The sequence below is a fragment of the Phaenicophaeus curvirostris genome, chromosome 16, assembly GCF_032191515.1.
Source record: "Phaenicophaeus curvirostris isolate KB17595 chromosome 16, BPBGC_Pcur_1.0, whole genome shotgun sequence".
Taxonomy (NCBI): Eukaryota; Metazoa; Chordata; class Aves; order Cuculiformes; family Cuculidae; genus Phaenicophaeus; species Phaenicophaeus curvirostris.
In genome coordinates, this window is record NC_091407.1 from 15,993,756 (window position 1) to 16,021,331 (window position 27,576).

Here is a 27,576-nt window from a genome sequence, read left to right on the forward strand (position 1 = left end):
GAGGAGCCTGAGGGTCTTTCGGCTGAAATCTGGCAGCAGCCACCCTTGCAAAGTCCCCTTTGCTGCCCCTTCTCTGCTTGCATGCTTGGGAGGGGCTGACGGGCGCGTTGGAGCTGCAGGACTGCGCTGCTGCTGCTGCTCATTGTCTAGGTCACTGGCCAGGGCAGGACACAATAGCCCGGATGTCGCTCACTGCTGTGGGAATCCAGCTGCTGTTGGATGGAGTGGCAAAAAGCAGGGAGTGGGTTTTGCTCTGAGTTTTGGATTGGGAATGGGAAAGTGTGTGCCAGGGGACGTTTCGGGAGGACTCAAGGAGCCAGTGGTGTAGGGCAGGCTGGGTAGATGGTTGCTCATCGCTTTGCCTACAGACCTATGTGGGTTTTATCTTGCTCTCGCTGCAGCTCGGTTCTCCAGGCTGTCAGGGCTCCACTTGCGATCGGCATTTACCAGTCACTGGTCTGGGAGTGAAGGCTGGGTCTCCAGCCACCCCTCTTCTTCCACTGTGACACCCCAAACTCCCTGCTGACGCTGATGGGTGTTGGCTGGATCCAAGGATCTAAATCCATTCTGATCGGGGCTGGAAAAGCTGCTATTGGGCATCTCCCAGAGACCTGACGGGCACAGCAGGCAGCCCGGGCTGGCCCTGTTGCTGTGGGAAAAGGGATTTTGCTGTGCTCAGAAGCTAAGGGACTGCCCTGTGGACAAGCAGCTCTGCATGTGCCAGGGCTGCCCCTGCTCTGGGCCACGCTGCAGGGTCCCTCTGTGAGCGTGTCCTTCATGGAACGGCAGGGCTTCATCAAGAAATGCTGCAGCAAATGGAGACAAAACTACTTGGAAGGATAGCAGATGCTTCCCAAGATGGGGAGGACGTGGGTGTTTCGTCCTCGAGTGTATTGTCCTCAAGCACTGACCTTCCCTTCCGCTTTGCTGCCCTTTTTTTCATCCTTGCCTCTCCGAGGAGAGTTTGTGCTGGGAAAGCACTGTAAATGTTGCAAACGCAGCCCTTCATGTTGCAGGAGGTGGAGGCACAACTTGAAATCTTCACCAGTCACAAAATAATGGGCTGCATGGAGTTCAGTGGCTTTCCTCAGGCCAGTGTTTGCAGTTCTGTATCATGGTGGAAACAGCAGGAAAGCTGTTCTCTGCCTACTGCTGGTCAAGGACCCCTGGTGCTCCCAGGTTAGGTCTTTAAACAGCTGCTGCACTTGTGGTCATGCTGGTTACTGGGCACGTGTTGTGCCAAAACCCAGGAGCTCTGGCTCTTTGGGGTCAGAAATGACCCTTTAAGAGGAGTACAACTGTTATTTTCCCTGGTTTGGGGCCGAGTTCGCAATATCAGGCTGGAAACAGTGACTGCCCTTGGGTTGCCAGTGGGTGGGGTGGTGGATGCTGCCCTACTGCCACCCGGATCCACCAGCACCCAGTGTTCACAGCTCTGTCCTCTCTTCCAGGGTCCTGCGGAGCGGCGGTGGCCTCCTTCTGATGGGAGGATGGTTCTTCTCAGGCAGTTTGGGCTGCTGCTTTGGAAGAACTACATCCTGCAGGTAGGCTGGTGCCACGCGTCGACAACTGTTCTGTCCCCACTAATGCGGATACCTCAGAGGGTCTGGATTCCCCAGCAGTGGAATGGACCAGGGCGGCTCCTGGAGATCCGTTTGTGCATGTGGTCTCACTTTTGTGCCCGGGAGTTGGGCAGGGCTGTGTGTGTGGTTGTCTCTGTCTCCTGCACTGCCCGCTGTGCCTGTCCCCTCCTCCTGCCATCCAGCTGTGGGTTCGGCCCTCCGTTCCCACAGAGCAGGATTGCCCACATGCCCTCCATGGGATGGAGGTTTCCTGAGCTGCCTGGCTACCCCACCACCCCTGGAGGTGCCAGTTGCTGCATGGCTCCTGTAAACCCACCAGCACTCAGGTGTTTTTCTTCTTGCTCTAATATTTTTTACAGCCCTCAGAAACAGCTTTTCAGAGGCTTAAATGACAGCACCGTCACCCTGGCATCTGCTCCCTGCCCAGCTGGGCAGCTGGATAATTCTGAGGGATTTCAGGGCCTCCTTGCCCCAGGCTTCTCTGAATTATGTGTGGGTGCTCCTGGGTGGATGCTGCTGCTCTGCTGGGACCCAGAGCCAGCCCTGGCAGAGGGTGGTGGAAGAGGAGGGACCAGAGGTGGCTGCAGCCTGGCTTTATGCTTTCAGTTACCTTTCTGCAGAGCAGCACCACAGTGCTTTAAAAATAAAAGAAGGGAAGAGCTGGCTGGGCTGCCTGTGTCGGGCAGGACAGGGAGTAGGCAGCAGGGCTCAGCTGTCACCACTGACAGCAGCAGCAAGGCTGGCTTGCAGCGTGCTCTGTGGGGGTGTGTGATGGCCAGTCCTGCAAATCCCCCTTTATCCATGTCAGACAATCCGCTCTTCTCTCTGCAAGGGAACAGCGGCTTCTTCTGGGTGTGCTCTGGGACAGGGATTGCTCTCACCCTGTCTTCTGAGGCCACAAGCTGACTCTGATCTACCGTGCCAGAGTATAACCTGAAGTCTTTGCTCCCCTCCACCAAAACAAATGTGCTGTGGCTGAAGACACAGAGTTCCCGTGCCGTCATCACCCTCGTGTGGAGATGGATGCCGGGACACGTAGCTTGCTCAGAGCTGGGGCAGCCCTGCCCAGGCAGAGGTGGTGATTATGGATGAGTGTCTCTGTCACCTCAGGAATACAGCAGCTTAAATGATTTCTGCGGCAGCAAAAGCCTGTGCTGGTAAACATGTGTTGACCTGTGAGTTCAGAGAGCCAGGCAACTGCTCTGGAGACAGCTCCGTACACTGAGCTGGGGTTAATACAGTAGTAAATCAGCGGGAGGCAGCTGCTCCGCCAGAGCTGCATTAGAAACCCATCAGACATCTGCAGCGCTCACTCTTATGAGTGTGGCCTTTGGGAAGGCTCCTTTTTCCCTGCCTGTTCAGAGCCGCTGGCTGCACTGCCGGGGCTGCTGTGGCAGTGGCTGGGTCCTGGTTGTGGTCAGAGTGGGCAGCTCCTCCCAAAGGGAGCCTGGAGAGGGGTTTTAGCTTTGGCAGCGGGTGCTGAGAGACAGGGCAATGCGGGGAGCAGCTCTGTGAGCAGACACCCACGTGCCACCTCCTGAAGAAGCAGCTGAGAGCCAGTTCAGCCCACCTACTGTCTGCCTTCTTGGGGTTCTGTGCTGCTCTGTGCTTAGGGGCTCCGTCTCTGCCCAACTGGACACTCTGCCCACCTTAATGTGCCTACTTGCTGCTTTTCTTTTTCCCCTTATTTGGAAAATAAGCCCCTTTTCCACTCTGCAGAAGGAGAGGAGATACAACTCCATGGGCAGCGCAGCTGAGTGTTTGCAGAGCTGCAGGAGCTTTAGTGGCAGTGAGAGCGCTGCCTTCTGCCTGGGCTCTGCCTCCAGCCCTGGTCTGTGCTGGTAGCAGAGGAGCCCTGGCAGCCAAAGGGCCCTCCCTGAAGCGTGCTCACCCATCTGGGTGCTTGGCGTGTTTGTTAGGGCACCACAGACCATCCCTGTGCCAAGGGGTGATCCAGGCCCTGGCACCGCTGTGCCGGTGCCGTGGGGCCAGGCGGGAGGTGATTTCACAGCACTGAGTGTGCAGAGATGTTGGCGTGGGGCTGAGCCCCACCATAAAAGCAGTTGCTGAGACAGCAGAGTTGTGAGAATAAACCTCTTGGTGCTCCTCTTGTACATCTTGTTGGTTTTCCAGCCCAGCAGAAAGGAGGTTGGAAACCCACCCTGGGTTTCATAAAGTCTGTCAGAGCCAGAGCCCTCTGGAGAGGTTAATGCTGCTGCTTCTGCCCAGGCAGGTGCTCCCAGGGAGCAGCTGTGAATTCTGGTGCTCGGAGCAGCTCCCGGCTGCCGAGGGCATCACACAGCAGTTGGGGCTGTGGTGCTCTTGCGACCAGGCTGGGCTTGCCTTGGGTGAAAGCACCTCGGTTTGCAGGAGGTAATAAGGACGTGGAGCTGTAGGAGTGAGTCCAGAGGAGGCTGTGGAGATGATCCAAGGGCTGGAGTTGGGGTTGTTCAGCCTGGAGAAGAGAAGGCTGCAAGGAGAGCTTAGAGCAGTTTCCAGTGCTGAAAGGGAGTCCAGGAAAGAGGGGCCCTTGATCAGAGAGTGCACCGATAGGAGGAGGGGGAATGTTTTTCAGCTGAAAGAGCTGCTTGAGATGAGCTCTTAGGAAGAAATGTTTTGCTGTGAGGGTGGAGAGGCCCTGGCCCAGGTTGCCCAGAGCAGTAGTGGCTGCCCAATCCCTGGAGGTGTTCAAGGCCAGGTTGGATGGGGCTTGGAGCTCCCTGATTCGGTGGGAGGTGTCCCTTCCCATGGCAGGGGGTGAAACTGGATGATCTTTGAGGTCCCTTCCAACCCAAACTGTTCTGTGATTTTCTAATGAGGCAACAGATTGCACCTTTCCCACCCAGAGCCTCTTGGCTGCTGTGATGAGCAGAGGGCTGAGCTGTGCCCGCTGCCCATGGTGGGACGTGGTGTGCCCAGCTGAGGTCCAGGCCCTGCCTCCCTCCCATCCCTTCCCCAGCCAGGTGGTGCAGCTTCCCGTGCGAGCAGCCTGTGGCCACTGCTCCCCTCCCTGCATGTGAGTGTGACCCTTGCAGTGTTTTGATGAGTGTTAATCCACCGGTTGGCAGCTCTCGCTGCAGGGATGTGGGCTTGCATGGCTCTAGTTGGGACCGTCACTCCCCTGGTCCCTCTGGTCAGAGATGCCAATTAACCTGGGTTGGATGCTAATTAATCTGGGATTAATTGTTTGTATTGGCAGCTAGTGGGAAGTTTGCAGGAGGAGCAGCCCTGCAGGAAGGTGGTTGGAGCTGGAGGCTCTGGGTTTGCTGCCTGGGTGCATTCACTGGACTCGAATTTGTTGTCTGATTGCTTGAACTTCAATTAAACAAAATTAAGGAGCCACCGCGTTTAGTGGATACAGGCCTTGGGGTGGCTGCTGAGCTTGTGCGTACGTTCTCTGTGCTGTGTTAGGGCACCGGTGCCTGTGGCCAGAGGCTCTGCCAGGTCCCACCCTGGGCTGGGATGTGGTTGTCCCACTGCCTGCAGCCGCTAAGCTCCAGCAGAGGAACCTTCCCTGGCTGCAATAGCTTTGCTGCTCTCTGCTTTATCTCCCCACTGCTTGTTCGTCCCAGCTTTCACGCAGGTTCAATATTTTTAGCTTCCAGCAAGTTTGCTCTGCGTTGGCCAAAGCCATTCTCTCCGCTCTGCCGATGTCTGTCCCACAGCATGTTCCCCCCTGCCCTTTCACAGGAGGGGTTTAGGTGAGCCCCAAGTGCTGCCTGCTTTGCAGCAGAGCTCCAAAGCTCAGAGAAAGGAAAAAAGGACCCGCACAACTCATTCCAACCCAGCAGCATGGCAGACACGACTCCGACAGCGGGAGCTCTGAGATGGAGCCATGCTTAGGGAAGGGGACACCTTGGCTAGAAGGTCCTGAAGGATGCAGGAACTGGTGCAGCTTTGGAAAACCCTGAATTGTGAATCCTCGTGATATGAAAGGGTGCTTCTGCTAGATGGGATCCGCGTGCCTGGCACCTTGTTCCTGTGTTTGAGCTGCCGTCAGGTTTTGCGTCCAGAGAAGAGCGATGAAGCTGGTGAAGGGGCTGGAGAACAGGCCTTATGAGGAACAGCTGAGAGAGTTTGGGTTGTTTAGCCTGGAGAAGAGGAGGCTGAGGGGAGACCTCATTGTGCTCTCCAACAAAGGAGGTTGTGGAGAGGAGGGAGCTGGGCTCTTCTCCCAAGTGACAGGGGACAGGACGAGAGGGAGTGGCCTCAAGCTCTGCCAAGGGAGCTTTAGCCTGAACATTAGGAAAAAATATTTCACGGAAAGGGTCACTGGGCCCTGTCAGAGGCTGCCCAGGGAGGGGGTTGAGTCACCTTCCCTGGAGGTGTTTAAGGCACAGGTGGATGAGGTGCTGAGGGACGTGGTTTAGTGTATGACGGGAATGGTTGGACTCGATGATCCGGTGGATCATTTCCAACCTGATGATTCTATGATTCTATGACCTCTTCTTTCCTACCTTTTTCTTCCCTGCAGAAGCGGCAGATCCTGGTCACAGTCATCGAGATCTGCCTGCCGCTGCTTTTTGCTGCCATCCTGATAGCGCTGCGGCACCGGGTGCACTCTGTCAACCACCCCAACGCCACGCTCTACCCCTCCGAGTCTGTAGATGACCTGCCGGGCTTCTTCTACCGCCGGCACCCCAGCAACCCCTGGGAGCTGGCGTACGTCCCCTCCAACAGCAGCGCTGTCAGGAGCATCGCCGAAGCAGTGGAGAACTCTTTGCCCATCAACATTAGAGGTGAGAGGGGCCTGGGGCTCCACCTTCCACCCTGGAAACTGGTACAGGTTTTCACTCTGATGCTCTGTTCCAGGGATGCCTCAGTTTTGTCAGCACTTCCAGACAGCAGTTTTATTTCTGTTTCACTGAAGCTACAGGATTTTGGGTTGATTTTTGGTTGCCTTTTGTTGCAGTTTCCATCTAGAAAAGTATTGCCCTAAAATAGTTTAATGAAAGCGGCTGTCGCTTCCCTGAGACAGAGTATTTCTGGAGATGTTGTCGCACAGAAAATGTTAGTGCTTTGTGTTCCAAACTGGAGATGCTGGTAGGGTTTTCTCCAAAAGGAGAGCTGGCTCCTGCCTCAAGGAGGAGGAATTGTCTGCATGCCCGACATGGGTACGGCAGTATCATATATTAATTCCCCGTGCCTGACAGCAGTGGTTTCCCAGCTCAGGCTGGAGCACATCCCTCCTGTTCTGGATCAGAATGATGGTTTTGGTGGGGGCTGAGCATCTGCCTATGTTGAGTTGCCACACTCATGTCTGCATCTCCATCTTCCTCTGCTCCGCAGCTCAGGGCTTTGCCTCAGAGAGGGACTTTGAGGAGTATATCAAGTCGGACAACCGCTCAGGCAACGTTCTAGCTGCCGTCGTGTTCAAGCACCATTTCCCTCAGAGCACGGCCCCGCTGCCCCTCCAGGTGAGTGGAGCCAGGGGGACACACCTGTCAGGGTCAGCAGCCTCCTGCCCACTGCAATCCCAGCTCCTCCACTTTCTGTCCCGACTTTATGTGCTCCTGCCAGGTTGACTATGAGCTGCGCTTTAAGTACAGCCCAAGGAACGCACCGCGGAGTGAGCAGACGGGTCTGAATCCCAACCTGGACCGGGACTGGCACACCAGCTACCTCTTCCCACTCTTCCAGCTGCCCGGACCCCGGGAGGCCAAGTTTGCCGATGGTGGGACACCAGGTAGGGCCACATATCATAGAATCATAGAATCACCAGGTTGGAAAAGACCCACCGGATCATCGAGTCCAACCATTCCTATCAATCACTAAACCATGCCCCTCAGCACCTCGTCCACCTGTCCCTTAAACCCCTCCAGGGAAGGTGACTCAATCACCTCCCTGGGAAGCCTGTTCCAGTGACCCTTTCCATGAAAAATTTTTCCTAATGTCCAGCCTGAACCTCCCCTGGCGAAGCTTGAGGCCATATCCTCTACTGCAAGCTGCTTCTCAGCCAGAGCTGTAATTACAGGGATCCACTGAGACTCTGAGCTTTTAAATAAATAGTTTAAATGAATTTAACAATTATTTTAATTAAATTAATTTTATTTAAACATTTTAAATAAATATCCCATCACCTCATGGGTGCCTCTGCTGCGAGCAGTTGGATCGGAAGAGATTTTACTTATATGACTGTAGTGACTCCAGAGGAGGCCAGAGATGATCCAAGGGCTGGAGCATCTCTGGTACAAGGACAAGTTGAGAGAGTTGGGGCTGTTCAGCCTGGGGAAGAGGAGGCTGCAGGAAGGCCTTAAAGCAGCTTCCAGTACTGAAAGGGGCTCCAGGAAAGCTGGGGAGGGGCTCTTGATCAGGGAATGCAGGAATAGGGTGAGGGGGAATGGTTTTCAGCTGAAAGAGGGGAGATTGAGATGAGATCTGAGGAAGAAATGTTTTACTGTGAGGGTGGGGAGGCCCTGGCCCAGGATTTCCCAGAGCAGTGGTGGCTGCCCCATCCCTGGAGGTGTTCAAGGCCAGGTTGGATGGGGCTTGGAGCCCCTGATCCAGTGGGAGGTGTCCCTGCCCATGGCAGGGGGTGGAGCTGGCTGGACTTTACGGTCCCTTCCAACCTAAACCATACTGTGATTTAATTTTTTTCCCTCTCTTTTTTCAATGTATTTTTAATGGAAAATTGATTTCAGGGTCCAAACTGCTCACAGTCTTTTGTGCTGCTTGAATACTTCTAAAGTGAATCGAGCAGCTCTGTGGTTTGAGCACAGGGTTTTCCGGGAAGCTAAACCGAGCCGGGGGTAGCAAGGACACTGCTGGGGCTGCCGCTGCCTCAGCACTGGATGTTTGGGAGCTTCCCCTGTGACTGCTAAGGGTTTAGTTCCCTCAGTTGGGTTTCTCCTTCTGTTCAGTAGCGATATCAAGGGAAAAACAGAGGCCGAGAAAGTGGGCAGACGGGTTTTGCAGTGTAAATAACCCTGAGCACGAGCAGCCGATCCCTGCTGGCTCTCATGTTCTGCAGGACAGGGTAACCAGCAGTTGACATCAACTCCTGAGCTACAGTGTTTGTTTACTAAATTAGTTAATATAAAACATGGTTTGTGATCTGTTATTCATACTCTTCCATTCTCTGCCCAGGCCATTTTAAGCAGGTAACTTTTGAGATGCTTGTCTGGGGCTTTGAAAGCAGAATTTGAGTTTCCATGCCAGTAACGTGGAGCAGAAATGACACATAAAAGTAAACAGATTAGAAATTAAAAATGTTTTCTAATGCACAGAAATGTAAGCCAATTATGTGACTGATGGGATATGATTTCCTCACCAAAACACACGTAGTAGCCATATTCTCTTGGTTTACAAAAAAAAAGGGACCAGGTACAGGCTCAGAGACGTTGGTTAATGATGATGGAGAATCTCTCCACTCACAAAAATAAAGCCGTGCCTGCAGAAAGGATCATATCATAGAATCATGGAATTGTTTGGGCTGGAAGGGACCTAAAAGCCCATCCAGTCCCACCCCTGCCATGGGCAGGGACACCTCCCACTGGATCAGGGGCTCCAAGCCCCATCCAGCCTGGCCTTGAACACCTCCAGGGATGGGGCAGCCAGCAGTGCTCTGGGCAACCTGAGCCAGGGCCTCCTCACCCTCACAGCAAAACATTTCTTCCCAAAGTCTCATCTCCATCTCCCCTCTTTCAGCTGAAAACCGTTCCCCCTCATCCTGTCCCAGCACACACTGATCAAGAGCCCCTCCCCAGCTTTCCTGGAGCCCCTTTCAGGACTGGAAGCTGTTCTGAGGTCTCCCTGCAGCCTTCTCTTCCCCAGGCTGAAAAACTCCAACTCTCTCAGCCTGGCCGTGTACGCAAGGTGCTCCAGGCCTTGAATCATCTCCACTCTGTGGCCTCCTCTGGACTCGCTCCAACAGGAAGCCAACTGCAGTTTAAATTGAGTTTTCCTGCCAGCTGCTTTTAAATTATGATTATAAGAGATTGAAATTGCTGGGATTTCAGTCCTTCCTGAGCCCCTCTGTCTGCAGGGCTGTATTGACAGTGATGTTTATTTACCTTTTCCTACCAGCCCTTTTTTCCCCCACTATTCTTCTTTCCAAGCAATCCCTCCTGCAAAGGCTGTTTCTTTCCTGCCGATACATTCCTCACGGGGGGAGGAGGAGGAGCAGACGCTGAGCTCTTCTCTCTGGTGATCAAGGACAGGACCTGAGGGGATGGCAGGAAGATGTCAGGGGTGGGTTAGGTTAGACATTAGGAGAAGGTTCTTCCCCCAGAGGGTGGTGGAGCCCTGGAACAGCTCCCAGGGAAGCAGTCACGGCACCAAGCCTGACAGTATTCCAGAAGCGTTTGGCCAAGGCCCTCAGCCCCATGGTGTGAATGTTGGGTTGTCCTGTGCAGGGACAGAAGCTGGACTTGATGGTCCCTGGGGGTCCCTTCCAACTCCAGACATGATTCTATGGTTCCTCTGAACCCCAGAGCGATCTCTGTTCCCCTATGTCATTCTTGCCACGCAGGCTATCTTCGAGAAGGCTTCCTGGCGATGCAGCATGCGGTGGACAGAGCCATCATGCAGTACCACACCAATGCCAGCTCGGCCAGCCTGCTGGAGAACATCACAGTGGTGGTGCAGCGCTTCCCCTACCCAGCGTACGTCAATGACCTCTTCCTCCTTGCCATCCAGAACCAGCTGCCCCTGCTGCTTATGCTCAGCTTCACCTACACCTCGCTCAACATTGTCCGCGCTGTTGTGCACGAGAAGGAGAAGAAGCTGAAGGTAACGTGAGTGGTGGGACATCTGGGTGTCCTCTCCCTCTGTGCTATTTCTCAATGCATGCTGCCTTTAAATTAGGAACAAAATCCCCATCAGGTTTGGAGCCAGTGAGCAGGAGGTGGGGATGGCAGCGGATTAGCAAACCAAGGGAGGAATGTTGCTAATCCTGCTGCTGGGACACAGCTCGGCTCTCCTTGCTGTACGGCGAAGGCTGCTGGACCAAAGGGCTGGTGTTTCTCTTGGGCTGGAAGGTGGCTTGGGGAGAGGACAACACTTGTGGATTCCAGATTTTTGTAGATTGGAGAGTCCAGCATGTGGGCAGCATTTTGTCTCCTGAGCTCCATGTTCTGAGCTGCTCTGTTGGGGCGGCTGGAGCTCAGCAGGGTTGTGACAGCAGGGCTGAGCATGCAGGTCTTGGCTTCCCTGGGCGCTGGATTGTCCTGCCTGCTGCCCCACTGGTGGGTGGGTGACTGTGGTGGCTCTGCTGTGGTTTTGGGTTCAGCAGGAGATGATGTTCTCCTGGGGTGGTACAGCCCCTGTCACCATATGATGCTGAAGGCTGCAGGATCACTTTGGTGGCACCCAGGGCTGCCACCGCCATTCCCAATGCTGCAGGGCAAGGTTACCACCCCCACCCCCTGACCAGGGCCCTCACCTCACCCTGACCATGCCCAGGAGGTGTGGGTGTAGCCCTAGGTGACGATGTGACCCCCCTCCTCACAGGAGTACATGCACATGATGGGCCTCAGCAACTGGTTGCACTGGAGTGCCTGGTTCCTCATGTTCTTCCTCTTCCTCCTGGTGTCCGTTTTTTTCGTCACCGTGCTGTTCTGTGTCAAGGTGAGTGTCTTTCCCCAGGCCTGAAGCTCTGTGTTGGCAGAGTGCAAGGATGGCAAGGCTCCTCTGCCATGGACTGAACTGTCCTAGTGTCTCAGGACTCCTCCACTTGCGTGATGGCACTGGAGCTGTTCCCAGCACTGTCCCCCGTAGCTGTCCCTCGCAGCAGGTGTGACCTCCCCAGGAGTTGGGGCTTGGGGTGGGAGCTCCACAAGCACCGAGGAGACCCAGGCACTTAGAATAATAGAGTCACCAGGTTGGAAAAGACCCACTGGATCATCGAGTCCAACCATTCCTATCAATCACTAAACCAGGCCCCTCAGCACCTCGTCCACCTGTCCCTTAAATCCCTCCAGGGAAGGTGACACAACCACCTCCCTGGGCAGCCTGTTCCAGTGCCCAGTGACCCTTTCCATGACATTTTTTTCCTAATGTCCAGCCTGAACCTCCCCTGGTGGAGCTTGAGGCCATTCCCTCTTGTCCTGTCCCCTGTCACTTGGGAGAAGAGGTCAGCACCCTCCTCTCCACCACTTCCTTTCAGGTAGTTGTAGAGAGCAATGAGGTCTCCCCTCAGCCTTCTCCAGGCTGAACAACCCCAACTTCTTGGAAAGCAGAACCACCTTGCTCCCTGTGTGCCCTTGGAGGGACTTGAACTCTCCCCTCTGCTTGTCCCCACACCATGAGAAGCAGGAGGCAGTTGCCTGGATGCTGAGGAAGACTGCCTCTTAGACTCATGTCACGTGAGAGCAGCCCACATCTCCTCCCTCTGAAGCAGTCTAGGAGGGCTTGGATGGTCTCACTCTTTCCTCAATTTCTCTTTAACCCATGGAGAACATCAGTTCTCAGTTGCCCACAAGTGTCTGCAGCTGCCCTGGCTTCAGCAGCCCTGGGTGCAACCAAGTTTTCTCGGTAGGTGAGCGAGCAGGGAGCAGTGCTCACCAACAGTGACCCCACGCTGGTATTCACCTTCCTCGCCATCTTCTCCATCTCCTCTATCTCCTTCAACTTCATGGTGAGCACCTTCTTCTCGAGAGGTGAGTCCCTCCCCAGCGTTATGGGCATTCTTCCTGTGTGGGAGGAAGCTCTGGAGCCCATCAGCCCATCCTGCTCCAAGTAGATCCGCCTCCAGTGTTCTGAGGTTGCACGGGGCTCTGGGTTGGGTAACTTGCAACGCCTTTATTCCCTCTTTTGGCAGCATGTGAGCAGGGATGTTCTACGGTCACTTCCCCAACCAGACAAGCTCGTGCGTTAGGGCCTCCTCTGGCTGTCCTGGTCCCAGGATGCTCTGCTCTGGGACAGACGGGGTTGGAAGCTGGCCGTGCTCCTGCCTTGCCCTGTGGGACTTGGGCAGGTCCTCATCCTGCCCCCTTTGTGCAGGACTGAATCATAGAATAGTTTGGGTTGGGAGGGACCTTAAAGATCATCCAGTTCTGATCCTTATGAAAAGCTGGTGAGGGATATTTGATGGCATCACTGAGTTATTGATGGTTTCCCTCCTGGTTTTCTCTATGTTGGCAGCAAATGTTGCAGCAGCCGCTGGCGGCTTCCTCTACTTCTTCTCCTACATCCCTTACTTTTTCATCTCGCCCCGCTACGACCTGATGTCCCACAGCCAGAAGTTGGCATCCTGCCTCATCTCCAACGTGGCCATGGCCATGGGGGCACAGCTGATCGGCATGTTCGAAGGGAAAGGTGAGCAAGTGCCTCTTGTTCCTTGGGAGAGGAGCCAGCCTTTCCTGGAGGTGGATTGGGACTGGATTTTGTACTGGGTGTAGATTGGAAAGAAGTCAGGAAGAAACAGTTTGCTGCTCCTAATGAGAGCGGGAGGGTTAATTGCTGATTGCTCCTGCAGGTCTTATCAGCACCGGGCCTCTGCCCCTCTGAACCCTTGGTGCTCTGGGCTGTGCGAATCGGCATCATAGCTTTAATTACCAAACGAATTCTGTTTGAATGGATGGGAATCCATTGCATTCCCTCCTTCCCAATATACCTCTCTAATTTCTGTGTTAATGAGAATTTGCTGTGGGTTCCAGCAGAGGCCACACTGTCGCAAAGCAATGGCACTAAAAATGTAGCTGTGGTGACTAAGGGGGCAATGGCTGGAGAAGAGATCACTTCTGTCCTGGGCAGCTGCAGAGGCTGTGATGGAAGAAGCGTGATGGGGTGACAGCCTCGAAATGTCAAATTGTGTTCATCCTGAGAAGGGGGATGTAGAGCCCTGTCCGTGCTCCTCATTATTAAGCAGTGGATTTGGACACGGGGTGCTATCTGACAGTCTTGGAGAGCAGTTTGTCCTCCTGGGGGGCATGAGGGCTCTTGGCAGCAGTAGGCAGTGCCCTGTGTGCATTGCAGGGACTGGCATTCAGTGGAGGGACCTCATGAAGCCGGTCAGCGTGGACGACAACTTTACCTTAGCCCAAGTGCTGGGGATGCTGCTCCTGGACTCGGTGATCTATGGCGTGGTGGCCTGGTACGTGGAGGCCGTCTTTCCAGGGGAGTACGGTGTGCCCCAGCCCTGGTACTTCTTCTTGACGGTGAGCACTGCTTATGGACTTCTTCCAGCTGGCGTGATGGTTATCGTGTGGGGATGGTCCCCACTTCTGTACTGTGCAGTGAGCTGGACTAACATACAAAGGTGGCATCCTCTGGCCTCCAAAACCATAGAATAACAGGATGGTTTGGGTCAGAAGGGACCTCAAATCCCATCCAGTTCCACCCCCTGGCATGAGCAGGGACACCTCCCACTGGATCGGGGACTCCAAGCCCTATCCAACCTGGCCTTGAACACCTCCAGGGATGGGGCAGCCACCACTGCTCTGAGCAACCTGGGCCAGGGCCTCCCCACCCTCACAGCAAAACATTTCTTCCCAAGATCTCATCTCAGTCTCCCCTTTTTCAGCTAAAAACTCTTCCCCCTTGATCTATTCCTGCACTCCCTGATCAAGAGCCCCTCCCCAGCCTTCCTGGAGCCCCTTTCAGTACTGGAAGCTGCTCTAAGGTCTCCCCACAGCCTTTTCTTCTCCAGGCTGAACAACCCCACCTCTCTCAGCTTGTCCTCATGTGGGAGGTGCTCCAGCCCTCAGTTCATCTGCAGTGTATGCTCAGTAATGGCTGATGCAGCTATATTTTTTTCATTGAATGTGAAGGTCTTGGCTTTAAATCTTTGTCCTGACACTGCTCGACGTGCAGGGCGTTGTTAAGTGTCTCCATGCCCGAAGCGAATGGGCTGGATGGAAGCTGCAGGTGTGAGCAACCAGATCTAGTCATTTGAAACTCCCCAGTGCTACCGTCCGGGTGGAGCTGGGCAGAGTGGGTGCCTCTGCCAGCCCCCACGTGCTGGTGCCAGGCGATGGCGATGACTGTCACCCCGTCAGCTGAGCTGCCCTCCCTCTGCCAAGTCAGATGCTTGGCATCGTCTCCAGCGACTGTCGCTGTTGGGGTGGCTGCTGTGAATTGGCTAAGCCACAGCAACAATCCATTCTGATCCCGTGAATCTAGCTCTTGCTATTTGAACGGAAGGTTTTCCCTCCTCCCTTCTAAAATCCTTATCTCAGCGGTTTCACTCCAGCATCCCACCCACTCTTGCCTCAGGGTTGCGAAGATACAGCTGTGTCATAGCCCCAGCAGGATGCTGATTGTGCATCCAGGAGCTGTTGAATTGTTATTTCCAGTGGTATTTAAGGTCCCCAACGCTTATTTTCATTCCTAGAAAGCCAGATGTGAGAAAGGCTGGAACTGCAGCACCTGAGCCCCAGGCTTTTTGTATTTAGTGCACGTCAAGGTTTCTGAAGGGGGTGGTCCTCTGTTTCGTGGGCTCTTCTAGGAAGGATGTTTCCGTCTGAGTGGTTTTGCTTATAATCAAAGTACTGACCTCTTCCATGGGAATGGAGATGAGGAAAAGCTGCTTGTAATGACAGGCAATCCTCTGTCTGCCCTGCCTTCTGAAGATGTGCTGGTTGGCACTCCCCAGGACAAAGAGAGTGGGCTTGGAGATATCTAGGAGGCACCCGTGTGGGAGGAGGAGAGTTGATGAAGCTGGGGACTAAAAAAGGTCTCTGCCTGTGCCTGAGTTTTTCTCTCTGCCTTCTTCCGTCAGCCCTCGTACTGGTGTGGGCGCCCCAGGACTGTGGTGGGCAAAGAAAAGGAGGAGGAGGAGGACCCAGAGAAAGCGCTGAAAAGCCAGTACATTGAGGAGGAACCTGCAGACCTTGTGTCAGGAATCAAAATAAAGCACCTTTCGAAGGTACCGACTGCTCAGCACCACACAAACACACTAGAACGCTGTTTTTGTAAAAGCTGCTGCCTGCAGGCAGCTTCCTTGTCATTTTGCTGCCCTCCTCGCCCCCGGGCTGTGTCGCTTGGCTGCTGTCAGGCAGGTGAGGCTCTTCCCCAGAGCTGGCTGCTTTTTATTGTGGGCTGAAATGTTAGGTACTTGCAGGAGCAGTGACATTTATATTTAACCTAAATTAGACCTGTTGTCTGATGCCAGCACCATGAGAGCTTCGTGGGCTTTGCCTGCTGGGTGGAACAGAGCGGGCAGACCTGAGAGCACTCGCCTCGAGTGCGGCAGCGACTCCTTAACGTCATCTCCACAGGTCTTCAAAGTGGGAAACAAGATGAAAGAGGCAGTCAAGGACTTAACGGTGAACATGTACGAAGGGCAGATCACTGTCCTGTTGGGACACAACGGTGCTGGGAAGACCACCACTCTGTCCATGCTCACAGGTCAGAGCCGAGTTCTGTTGTGGGGCTGGCATGGGGCGGGGATGGGCTGATGGCTTGACTTGCAAAGGAGAGCAGTGCCTCATCTCTCAGGCTGGAGAGGGGGGTTTGCTCTTCCCTGAAGTCCCTTTGGTTTGCTGAGCTGTTGGCCAGGGTTGCTGGGCCATTGAGGGGCCTGGGGAGGTGAAGGGATCATGGTGGACCCTGCCCAGCCCTCTGTGAGAGTGGGATCAGCCGGCAGGGAAAGTGACAGCCAGTCCTTGTGTTGGAGAGCCCTGAGAAGAGAAAGAACGGGCTGTACAATGGGTTCCTGCAGGCTTTGTCATGATAAGGCAGGGAGGCCAGGGCCGTGAACTGTTTGTCTTCATTCCTGAGCTGCTGAGCTCCAGGCAGCCTTTTTTGGCATGGTGGGCAAATTTAAGTGACTTTGGATGGTCTGTTCTTCGCTGTTCCCTGTCATTCTGCTGCTCCTGCCAGCCCCGGGCACCCACAGGACCTTCCCTGGAGGCCTGCCCTGGCGTCCCCTGGAGCTCTGCCTGGCTTGCCACCCCATTTCACCCCTTCCCTGCCTGCTCTTGCAGCGCTGCCAGGTCCATCTCCCTCCTGTGGATGCTGTGCAGCCCACTCTGTGGGCGGGAGGACAAAGCTGCTGTGCTGCAGCTCCAGCAAGAAGCTGGCTTGCTCTGACTTTTGACAAAAAGCTGTGTGTGATGGGGTGTTCAGCAGGACCCCCGTCTCTCTGCCAGCTCTTTGCCACCCGGGCTTATCCTCAGCCCTGAGGCAAAGCTGCTGCATCTCACTCCTCGCAGGTCTGCACTCTCCGACGAGTGGCCAGGCGTACATCAGTGGCTACGAGATCTCCCAGGACATGGTTCTGATCCGCCGCAGCCTGGGTCTGTGTCCCCAGCATGACGTCCTCTTCGACAACATGACAGTGGAGGAGCACCTCCAGTTCTACGCAGGGGTGAGCGTGGCGTGTGGGAGGAGCTGGCCGTGGGGGAGGCACCGCGGCAGCGCCCCTGGGGCTGGCAAAGCATGGTGAGATCCATGGAGCAGGCAACCCTTGCCTCCTCTTTCTGCCTCATCTGGAGGCAGAAGCTGTCTGCGTGGCTGGTGGAGGAGTGAAGGATGACGGGCAGCGTGGCTGCACCAATTCCTTCAGGGCCAGGCAGGCGTCTGTCTCTGTGCTTCCCCACTTTCCTGCCTGGTGTGGAGGAGGGAGCGTGGTGGGAAGGGTCTTTGCCAGAGACACTTACCCTACAGGCAGGTTTAACCCTCTCTTCTCCCTGTCTGGCAGCTGAAGGGGTATCCACCTTCCAAGTGCCCCGAGGAGATCAACCACATCCTGAGGATCCTCAACTTGGAGGACAAGCGCCACGCTCTGACCAAGGCGCTCTCCGGCGGCATGAAGCGCAAGCTCTCCATTGGCATCGCTCTCATTGGAGACTCCAAGGCAAGCTTCTCTGATGGAACCTTACTCCCTGGTGAACCTTTCGCCCTTCTGGTGGCTCTGAGGTTGTCCCTCACCTGTGTGAGCCGATGGGAACCGCAAGGACAGCAAAGAGGGGCAGGAGCACCCCACAAAGGGGACAGCTCTGAGGTCCACCTTGAGGCTTTAGTGCAGCTCTGCTGTCTGGTAGCTGCTCCCCCAAGCAAGATCATTGCATGCATTTTCTCCAGACGAAGCTGAAGGGGCTGGAGAACAGGCCTTACAAGGAGCGGCTGAGAGAGCTGGAGTTGTTTAGCTTGGAGAAGAGGAGGCTGAGGGGAGACCTCATTGCTCTCTCCAACTACCTGAAAGGAGGTTGTGGAGAGGAGGGAGCTGGGCTCTTCTCCCAAATGACTGGGGACAGGACGAGAGGGAATGGCCTCAAGCTCTGCCAAGGGAGCTTTAGCCTGAACATTAGGAAAAAATATTTCACGGAAAGGGTCATTGGGCACTGTCAGAGGCTGCCCAGGGAGGGGGTTGAGTCACCTTCCCTGGAGGGGTTTAAGGGATGGGTGGACGAGGCACTGAGGGACATGGTTTAGTGATTGATAGGAATGGTTTAGTGAATGATAGGATGATCACCCACTCGATGATCCAATGGGTCTTTTCCAACCTGGTGATTCTGTGATTCTGTGTTGGGAGGTCAAGACTCCTTCTGTCCCTTGGTGGGGCAGCTGCACCTCTCCCAGCCCCTTCTTGACCAGCACCTGTCTCCTGCGTGCAGGTGGTGATGCTGGATGAGCCAACGTCAGGGATGGACCCAGCCTCTCGCAGGGCCACGTGGGACCTCCTGCAGCAGCAAAGGAGCAACCGCACCATCCTTCTGACCACCCACTTCATGGATGAAGCTGACCTGCTAGGGGACCGCATCGCTATCATGGCCAAGGGCGAGCTGCAGTGCTGTGGCTCCTCACTCTTTCTCAAGCGGAAATATGGTAAGGGAGGAGCAGGCAGGTCACACTGAGTGTCTTCTCCTTGCCAAGGAGGAGCAGGAGGGGGATAAAGAGCCAGGAGGGGGACCCATTGCATCTTGTCTAGTGGCCACTTGCTCCTGCATCTGGTCCATAGCCCAGGCAAAGCTATCAATGCTCTGTGGTGACTTAGCACCTTCTCTCTCTGCTCTACCATGCCAAGGCCAGGCTGGGCCGCCACTCACTCTCCTCTCCCTTCTTTCGTGGTCTGTGCAGGGGCAGGGTACCACATGGTGATGGTGAAGGAGCCCTACTGTAACCTGGGGGAGATCTCCCGCCTCATCTGCCAGTACGTGCCCAACGCCACCATGGAGAGCAATGCTGGGGCAGAGCTGTCCTTCATCCTGCCCAAGGAAAGCACACACAGGTAATGGCACCGGCCCTGCCTTTCCCTTGCCACGTGGGTCCCCTCGTCTGCACACGCTGGGGTCGTGGGTGCACCAGAGGAGTCTCAGGGGAGACATTATTGCTCTCTACAACTACCTAAAAGGAGGGTGTAGAGAGCTGGGTGTTGGTCTCTTGTCCTATCAAGTGATAGGACAAGAGGGAATGGCCTCAAGCTGCGCTAGGGAAAGTTTAGATTGGACATTAGGAAATATTTCTTCACCAAATGGGTTCTCAAGCACTGGAATGGCCGCCCAGTGAGGTGGTTGAGTCCCCAATCCTGGAGGGGTTTAAAAGCCAGGTAGATGAGGTGCTTGAATGTGGTTTAGTAGTGGACAGTTACGGTTGGAGTTGATGATCACAAAGGTCTTTTCCAACCTAATGATTATATGATCCTCCTCATGTGCGCTGGCACATTGATCTCATGGCCCTATGCCCACTGTATCATTACTGGTGCGGCAGCCACACCGGGCAGTGCTGGTTACTGATAGCTGGGGACGGCTGCACTGCAGAGGGTGGCACAAACCAGGCCAGTTGCTTTGGCTCTGAAAACAAACCTATGGATAGCTGAGGCTGCCTGTGGCAAGGTGAAGCCCAAAAGCTGTTCTTTTGGGGGCAGTGGGTGCTGAGCGCTGCGGGCAGCCCCAGAGCTGGCTGCAGGAGCGATGTGCAGAGGGGCCTCAGCCTCTGCATGCCCCCTCCCATAGAACCACAGAACGGTTTGGGTCAGAAGGGACCTAAAAGCCCATCCAGTTCCACCTCCTGCCATGAGCAGGGACACCTCCCACTGGATCACGGGGCTCCAAGACCCATCCGATTTGGCCTTGAACCCCTCCAGGGATGGGGCAGCCACCAGTGCTCTGGGCAACCTGGGCCAGGGCCTCCCCACCCTCACAGCAAAACATTTCTTCCTAAGATTTCATCTCCATCTCCCCTCTTCGGGTGGAAAACTGTTCCCCCTCATCCTACCCCTGATCAAGAGCCCCTCCCCAGCTTTCCTGGAGCCCTTTTCAGTACTGGAAGCTGCTCTAAGGTCTCCCCAGAGCTTTCTCTTCTCCAGGCTGAACAACCCCAACTCTCTCAGCCTGTCCCTGTACAGGAGGTGCTGCATCTCTTGGATCATCCCTGTGGCCTCCTCTGGACTCGCTCCAACAGATCCATGTCGTTCCTGCACTGATCTTCTTGACTCTGGCTGTGCTGACCCAGAGTGGTGTGCAGCACAGCTTTGCCTGCCATCCTTTAAATGCAGGAGGCACCACCCTCCTGGTCTCCCCAGACAGTATTCTCTCTGCTGCGCGGGTCTGATCATTGATAATAGGAGAAGGGCTGAACAGCAGCAACTGATGCCTCGCTTCTGCGTTCAGGTTTGAGGCGCTGTTCACGGAGCTGGAGCAGAAGCGCGAGGAGCTGGGCATCGCCAGCTACGGTGCCTCGGTCACCACCATGGAGGAAGTCTTCCTGAGGTAGGCAGGAGGGGTGGCCCTGGTCATTCGATAGGAATGGTTGGACTCGATGATCCGGTGGGTCTTTTCCAACCTGGTGATTCTGTGATTCTGTCATCTGATGATGTCTAGTCCTCGTGTACTTCCATCAATGTCAGTGTCCTACACAACTCTCCAGGGCAGACGTTAGGTTTTGTCTCTTGGGTTTGGCTTCCCCAGCTCAGAGCAGCTCGATCCTGCGTGGGTCTGCATTTCATCACCCACTCTCCCTCCTGATGCAGGGTTGGGAAGCTGGTGGACTCCAGCATGGATATCCAAGCCATCCAGCTGCCTGCGCTGCAGTATCAACACGAGAGACGCTCCAATGACTGGGCCATGGATGACTCCAGCAGCCTGAGCGGCATGACGGATATGACAGATGACAGCGGGGCGCTTATTACGGAGGACTGCTCCAGCATCAAGCTCAACACTGGGGTGAGCGCTGGGGCTGTCAGAGCAGCAGGAACAGAGAGAGAAGGGGGTAGTCTTTGGAGCAAAGTTACCAAGTGGAGCCTCCACCTTGGATAGGCTCGTTGTGTGTGGTTTGAAAGAGCTCTGAACAGGCCAGACCACTGGACTGAATCCAATGGCATGCCGGGTCCTGCACTTGGGGCATAACAACCCTATGCAGTGCTACAGACTAGGAGAAGCTGCCTGGAGGAGAAGGACCTGGGGCTCTTGGTTGACAGCGACTGAACATGAGCCAGCAGTGGCCCAGGTGGCCAAGAAGGCCAATGGCATCTTGGCTTGGATCAGAAATGGTGTGGCCAGCAGGTCCAGGGAAGTTCTCCCTCTGTACTCGGCACTGGTGAGACCGCTCCTTGAATCCTGTGTTCAGTTCTGGGCCCCTCACCACAAGAAGGATGTTGAGGCTCTGGAGCGAGTCCAGAGAAGAGCAACGAAGCTGGTGAAGGGGCTGGAGAACAGGCCTTATGAGGAGTGGCTGAGAGAGCTGGGGGTGTTTAGCCTGGAGAAGAGGAGGCTGAGGGGAGACCTCATTGCTCCCTCCAACTACCTGAAAGGAGGTTGTGGAAGAAGAGAGCTGGGCTCTTCTCCCAAGTGACAGGGGACAGGATGAGAGGGAATGGCCTCAAGCTCTGCCAGGGGAGGTTTAGGCTGAACATTAGGAAAAATATTTTATGGAAAGGGTCATTGGGCAGTGGCAGAGGCTGCCCAGGGAGGGGCTTGAGTCACAGTGTGGATGAGGCGCTGAGGGACATGGTTTAGTGATTGATGGGAATGGTTGGACTGGATGATCCGGTGGGTCTCTTCCAACCTGGTGATTCTATGAGAAATCAAATTGGAATCTGCATCTTTAGTGCAAACTATTCCTAGGCTTTTGCGGGGTTGGTCACTGCCACCCTCTTCATATTAATGTTGAGGTCTTCAGAGTTGCTTTTGAAGGTGTCCCGGGTGATCTAAAGTGGTTTTCTCTTGCTGTTGCTGCATCACTTGGGATTTCCAGCAGAAGGATGAGAAAAGCCATCTCCTTTCCCTCGCGAGGCTTGTGTTTCAGCTCTCTGGCAGCCCTTCATGGCTCGCTGCCCATGCACCGGTGATAAATTCCCCCACGTTCCTCAAGGGCATGTCTCAAAGGCAGAAGCGGAGAAAGATGTTTATGAGTTTAAAAAGCAAAAAGGTGCTTGCAGGGGCAAGGCTGGGAGTTTGCAGGCGGCTCAGCCCGGGAGCTTTGGCAGGCAGCCGCCTTGCGGTAATCCTGTTTGTGCACCTCAGGTGCTGAGAGGCGGAGGGAGGTAAAGGTCAGGGCTGAAGCTGCTTTTAACCTGAGATCCCAAATTGACTGCATCCTGGTGGGAAGCCGTGAAGTCTGGGGGGCTGCCCTGCTGTGCTGGAGGCCAGCAGCTGCCCTGCTAATTCCTTAGGCTTGGCTGGAGGGCAGGCTCTGCTGCGGGCTCACGGACTACCCACGAGATGTGGGTTTGGGGTCATTCTCTCCATGCGTGGGGTGATGTGGGTGGCGTCATTGCCCACAGCTGTCGAGGCTGGCGTTGACCTGACTTCTCCCCTTGCAGTTCTACCTGTGCTGCCAGCAGTTCTACGCCATGTTCATGAAGCGAGCCATGTACAGCTGGCGCAACTGGAAGATGGTGGCAGCGCAGTTCCTCGTGCCTCTCATCTTCACTGCCTTTGCCCTCATTGTGGCCAAGACCTTCCCAGGACCCAGGGATTCCTCCCAGCTGAAGCTGACGCTGGAGCCCTACGGCCAGACTATCGTGCCTTTCTCTGTCTCGGCCGCCTCAGGGCTGCCACAGAGGCTGGCGGAGCAGTACGTGGAGCTGCTGGATGCCCAGCGACAGTCAGCGCTGGAAGTGCTGGGTGAGTGCTCGTGGAGCACCCATGGAGCAGAAGGTGCCTGGTGGCCTGTGCAGGAGCCAGAGGCTTCTCCTGCCAGGACCCTTGGGGTGGGTGGCTCAGGTTCCAGCTGCAGCAGATCTGACGGATCCTCTTGTATCCTCCCCTGCACGGGAGAGTCCCCATTGTCAGGGGGACCCAAGCAGAGCTGTGCTCTCCATAACTCTGCATTTGTGGCCATCATCAGGGCTAGGGTGGACCACGAGGGCTGGGGCTGCTTGGGGTCTTTCCCAGTTGGTTCTCACAGGGCAGAGCTGGCTCTAATAGCCATGGTGTTTGGCAGGTGGCCTGGAGGAGTATCTCATCTCAAGAGCCTCTGAGGAAGGAGGAGCCTTCAATGAGCACTACATTGCAGCCGCCTCCTTTGAAGGAGCCGGGAACCGCACGGTGGTCACTGCGCTCTTCAACAACCAGGCCTACCACTCCCCTGCCACAGCGCTTATGCTGGCCGACAACGCTGTCTTCAGGGCACTGGCAGGCCCCAACGCCTCCATCACACTCACCAACTACCCTCAGCCCCGCAACATCACCGAGAAGGCCAAAGACCAGCTCATGGAGTATGTCTGATGGCGCAGCACTTGCTTTCCTGTTAGGGCTTGTGACTTCGTCAGTACAGATGAGCTTGGTTGTCCTGGAGTCAGTGGTGGAACCAGGCTGGAGCTCCTCAGACCCAAACGTAGCTGTGATTGCACTTATGAGGTCAGGAGAGCAAAGCTGTGTAGATATCACCCTGTGCACATATCTCAGTGGTTGGGTGTTCCCCGCTGGGTCCTCATGGCTGTGGTTAGGGACGATTTTTCTTGGGTGCTCAGAGCCCATTTCTCCACCTGGGAGCAGAGGGGGCTGTGCAATCATACACTTCATGAGATCCTGCAGCCAGGGTCTCTGAACCTCAGCATGTGGGGCATCACAAAGCCAGGTTAGAGGTTTGTGGTGTGCTGGGAGGACTGCACGGGGGAGATGCTCATCTTACTGAGATGCTCTTCTATTGTGGGGATTTTCTTCTGCATGCTGGCTCGCTGGGTGAGCGTGGCCTCCACAGGAAGCACAGTGTGGGTGTGCTGTCCCTGCGTAGCCTCAGCGTAGGTCTGTCGAGCCGTCGCTGTCCTAACCTGCCCTGCTGCTTTCCCCACAGAGGCCAGACTGGGTTCGCCATTGCCATCAACCTGCTGTACGGCATGGCCTCACTTGCCAGCACCTTTGCTCTGCTGCTGGTCAGCGAGCGGGCCATCAAAGCCAAGCACGTCCAGTTCGTCAGCGGGGTCTACGTGGTCAACTTCTGGCTTTCTGCCCTGCTCTGGGACATCATCAACTTCCTCATCCCTTGTGCTCTGATGCTGGTGGGTCATCCATAACATCTTGATACCCTCCTGTCTTCCCCATGCGCGGGAGCTCTGGGTGCTGCTCTTCTAGGAGAGCTGGGATGCATGTGGGTGGAGGGAAGAGCACGAGGCCATCTGTTTTTGGCACTGTCGCAGTTAGTAGAAGGGACCAGCACGAAAGCTGTCCCTTGGTCCTTGGTCATGCTGGGAGCTGGGCCGTGGCCAGCCAGCTGAGCCAGGTCAGTGTGGTGCTGCCTGGACCGTTGAGACAAGGTGGCATCATTTGTGGTCGAGACAAACATGCGTTCTCCTCGCATTGCTGTGCCCCAGGTGATATTCCAAGCCTTTGATGTGCAAGCCTTCACCCAAGACAGCCACCTCGTTGATGTGATGTTGATCTTCCTCCTTTATGGCTGGGCCATCATCCCCCTCATGTACCTCCTCAGCTTCTTCTTCTCAGTGGCAGCCACAGCCTACACCCGTCTCACCATCTTCAACATCCTCTCAGGCACGGCCACCTTCCTGGCGGTCACCATCATGAGCATCCCAGGTGGGTTGCTGCCCTCCATGCCTTGCACCCTGCCATCACCAAGAAGATCCAGCCCCTAAGGGAGCTTTCTTACCCCAGGGCTGCCCCCACACCAGCAAAAAAAACTGTGACATCCATTCTCGCCCATTAAACATGACAAAATTTGTTGCTTTTCCTTTCAAACTTGGAAGCATCAAGGTCTTTCTCCAAAACAGTTAACTCCACCCTGTTCATCCTCCTGTGCTCTTCTTTCAGAGCTGGGCTTGGTGGACCTCTCCAAAACCCTGGATAAAGTCTTCCTCATCTTACCCAATTACTGCTTGGGCCAATGCATCAGTGACTTCTACCAGAACTATGAGTTCATTCAGTTTTGTACCTCCTCCGTTGAAGCCGTCTTCATCTGCAAGGCCTTCAGTGAGTCTCTGAGTGGGTCCTCACCCAGCTGCCCAGGCCATCCCACTGCAGCCGAGCTGGGGTCTCTGTGGATGGGTGGTGGAGCTCGGTGGTATCTTGAGGCCTCTACCCAACCTGGGCAGGAGCTCCAGGTACCATTTGAAAGCAAGCACCAGGCAGTATTTGACACTTAGAGTTGATCCAATCTTTTCCTTACTAATGATTTGGAGGAGAACGTTGGCTGGAGCAAGTCTTATAGACAAAGAAAGAAATCCCAGTCCCAAGAGTGACTTTAACTCCACTGCAAGCCTCCACTGGGCTTCTTCTGCCAAATCCACTCCTGACCTGAATCCTCGTGGGGGATGCATTGGACAGGGCTGTGGGCAGAGAGCCCAGCATGGGCTGGGATGGAGATGAGTGTTGGAAAGACCTGTGGGCAAGGAGCCCAGTGTGGGCTGGGATGGAGATGAGCCTGGCAAGGCTTTGGGCTCTCAGCTTTCTCTGGAGCTTATCTGCTCCTCCCCAGAGTGTGAATTGATCCAAGTCTGATTTTATTTCATCCCTGCTTAGATATCAGTTATCAGATGAACTACTTTTCCTGGGAGATGCCTGGCATCGGACGATACCTGACCTCCTTGGCCATCCAGGGCTTCTCCTTCCTCTTCCTCCTTTTCCTCATTGAGACAAACCTTCTCTGGAGACTGAGAACTTTGGTCTGTGGCATCTGTAGGCGGCGGAAATGGGTGAGCTGAAGCGTGTGGGAGGGAGAAGTAAAGTGTGCTTGTGTCAGACCAAACCCAGAAGGCCCTGTGACCTGGAGACATGTCTGTGTCACCTGCTCAAATCTTGTTTGAATTCCTGGGGAGTGCCCAGGAATGCAAATCCTGCTTCTCCCGCTGTTCAGGACTCCACACAAAGTGTCACTTGTAGGTCTCAAACCCCATGGGCCGTTTGCCTCTTCACCTAAGTTGTCTTCCTGAGGTAGCATCTGTGGAGCCAGTTGCTCAGAGAGGCAGATCCTGTTGGAATTGTGTGGGTTGGCAAAGGGAGCGAGGTGGCTGATGTAAGAGGTGGATCCTGCCTAGGTTGGGGATGCTTGCCCCAGCTTGGTCTGGAGGAACCCATTTGTCCCACAGCAGCTGGGTAGCAGAGTTTTTTTCTCCCCCGTGTTTAGGTGGCACTGCTGAACAGGGTGTCTGTGCTGCCAGAGGACCGGGACGTGGCAGATGAGAGGAAGAAGGTTTTGGAGTCACCACCAGAGCTGCTGTCGTCTCTCAGCAGCCCCCTGGTCATCAAGGAGCTCACCAAGGTGAGGAGAGCATGGCTATTCATGCACATCCTGCTGCCAGCAGAGCTGTGGCCCTCATGGGGCTGTTCGTCACCTCTTACCTTGATGTTCCCTCGGGTACTTGGCATATGTGGTGACTGGCAAGGCTCGTGTGTTGGTCTCCAACAGGTCTACGACAGCCGGGAGTCCCTGCTGGCGGTGGACAGGATCTCCTTGGCGGTCAGCAAAGGGGAATGCTTTGGCCTTCTCGGCTTCAATGGAGCAGGCAAGACCACCACCTTCAAGATGCTGACTGGTGATGAGAGCATCACGTCAGGAGACGCCTTTGTGGATGGTCACAGCATTCTGGCCAACATCAAGAAGGTACTATTAGTGACAGTCCTGCATCTGCCTGGGCTGGGCTACTGTTCGAGTGCCTTTGAGGAGGACACGGCTGCAGTTGCCAGGGTGGAGGTTATATCCCAGGGATGCTGGATCCTTGTCTGGCCCAGCTTTCTGTTATCTGGCCACATGGAAGCAGTCCCCTCTCCACTGGGATGACAGATGTGAAACAAATGGAAGCCAAACCTTGCAAGGGTGGCGAACCTTCATCAATGGGCTTATTTCTGCAGCTGGAAATGTGAAAAGTGTGAGTTAGCAATCACCATTCAGTGATGGTCTCTCTAAAACAAGCAAGTCAAACCTTTCCAGAACTTTGCTGGAGGCCTCCTTGCTGGGAATTGCCCGCTCCCTTTGGAAGAGCAGGTGGCAAGCAGGGGTCAAACTTCCAGTTCAGTTCAGTCCTTGAGTATCTCTCCTGCTGCCAATCCCAGACAACATCAGGCAAGGAGAACATAGGGAGAGTCTGCCCTGAAAGATTGGCCCTACTTGCTTCCTCCTCCTCTGGGACTGCTTTCTATTGGGCCCTTGTCCCCAGAGGAGACCAGGAGATGGGGAAGGGACAGACCATCCAGTGCTTTCCTTCTGAGAGCCTGGGCCACCTGAAATGGTTCCTCACCATGAGGAACAGGCTAGTGAAACACAGTGTGAGACCATGCCATTGCCATCCTGATGTGCGCTGCATGTGTCCATCACTATCAGACCAGCTGCAACAGCAATGGGTGAATTTCCCTCTTGTTTCACCCATGGTTTTGGAGCTGCAGCTCAGGCCCCATCACTTTGAGCAAAACCCTTGTCGAGGTGCAGGAGAGCCCTGTGTGTGTCGAGGCCATTGGGTTCCTCTTGCCCCAAGGTCCAGCAGCGGATCGGCTACTGCCCGCAGTTCGATGCCCTCCTGGACCACATGACAGGCCGCGAGACGCTGAGCATGTACGCCCGGCTGCGCGGCATTCCGGAGCGCTACATCGGCAGCTGCGTGGAGAACATGCTGAGAGGGCTGCTCCTGGAGCCCCACGCTGACAAGCTCGTGAGGACCTACAGGTGTGAGGAAATGTGGAGACACCCATGCCCTCTGCCTCTCATCTTGTGGGGTTCTCCC

At 55.1% G+C, this 27,576-nt stretch overlaps 1 protein-coding gene across 1 annotated transcript in view; it reads left to right on the forward strand.

Annotated features, from left to right (window-relative positions):
• The first annotated feature begins 1,299 nt into the window (after nucleotides 1–1,299).
• The window catches only part of ABCA3 (ATP binding cassette subfamily A member 3), a 31,303-nt gene continuing 5,026 nt past the window's right edge, over nucleotides 1,300–27,576 (forward strand). The window contains exons 1-26 of the mRNA XM_069870283.1: nucleotides 1,300–1,544; nucleotides 6,058–6,322; nucleotides 6,873–7,000; nucleotides 7,104–7,269; nucleotides 10,054–10,313; nucleotides 11,034–11,150; nucleotides 12,061–12,181; nucleotides 12,666–12,839; nucleotides 13,500–13,681; nucleotides 15,244–15,390; nucleotides 15,743–15,872; nucleotides 16,679–16,833; nucleotides 17,167–17,322; nucleotides 18,083–18,293; nucleotides 18,546–18,696; nucleotides 20,078–20,176; nucleotides 20,437–20,629; nucleotides 22,228–22,531; nucleotides 22,851–23,124; nucleotides 23,703–23,907; nucleotides 24,220–24,439; nucleotides 24,674–24,832; nucleotides 25,382–25,554; nucleotides 25,986–26,120; nucleotides 26,268–26,462; nucleotides 27,331–27,518. Of these exons, the coding sequence (XP_069726384.1) occupies nucleotides 1,491–1,544; nucleotides 6,058–6,322; nucleotides 6,873–7,000; nucleotides 7,104–7,269; nucleotides 10,054–10,313; nucleotides 11,034–11,150; nucleotides 12,061–12,181; nucleotides 12,666–12,839; nucleotides 13,500–13,681; nucleotides 15,244–15,390; nucleotides 15,743–15,872; nucleotides 16,679–16,833; nucleotides 17,167–17,322; nucleotides 18,083–18,293; nucleotides 18,546–18,696; nucleotides 20,078–20,176; nucleotides 20,437–20,629; nucleotides 22,228–22,531; nucleotides 22,851–23,124; nucleotides 23,703–23,907; nucleotides 24,220–24,439; nucleotides 24,674–24,832; nucleotides 25,382–25,554; nucleotides 25,986–26,120; nucleotides 26,268–26,462; nucleotides 27,331–27,518 (4,562 nt within the window). The 5' untranslated portion in view covers nucleotides 1,300–1,490. The remainder of the gene's footprint in view (nucleotides 1,545–6,057; nucleotides 6,323–6,872; nucleotides 7,001–7,103; nucleotides 7,270–10,053; nucleotides 10,314–11,033; nucleotides 11,151–12,060; nucleotides 12,182–12,665; nucleotides 12,840–13,499; nucleotides 13,682–15,243; nucleotides 15,391–15,742; nucleotides 15,873–16,678; nucleotides 16,834–17,166; nucleotides 17,323–18,082; nucleotides 18,294–18,545; nucleotides 18,697–20,077; nucleotides 20,177–20,436; nucleotides 20,630–22,227; nucleotides 22,532–22,850; nucleotides 23,125–23,702; nucleotides 23,908–24,219; nucleotides 24,440–24,673; nucleotides 24,833–25,381; nucleotides 25,555–25,985; nucleotides 26,121–26,267; nucleotides 26,463–27,330; nucleotides 27,519–27,576) is intronic.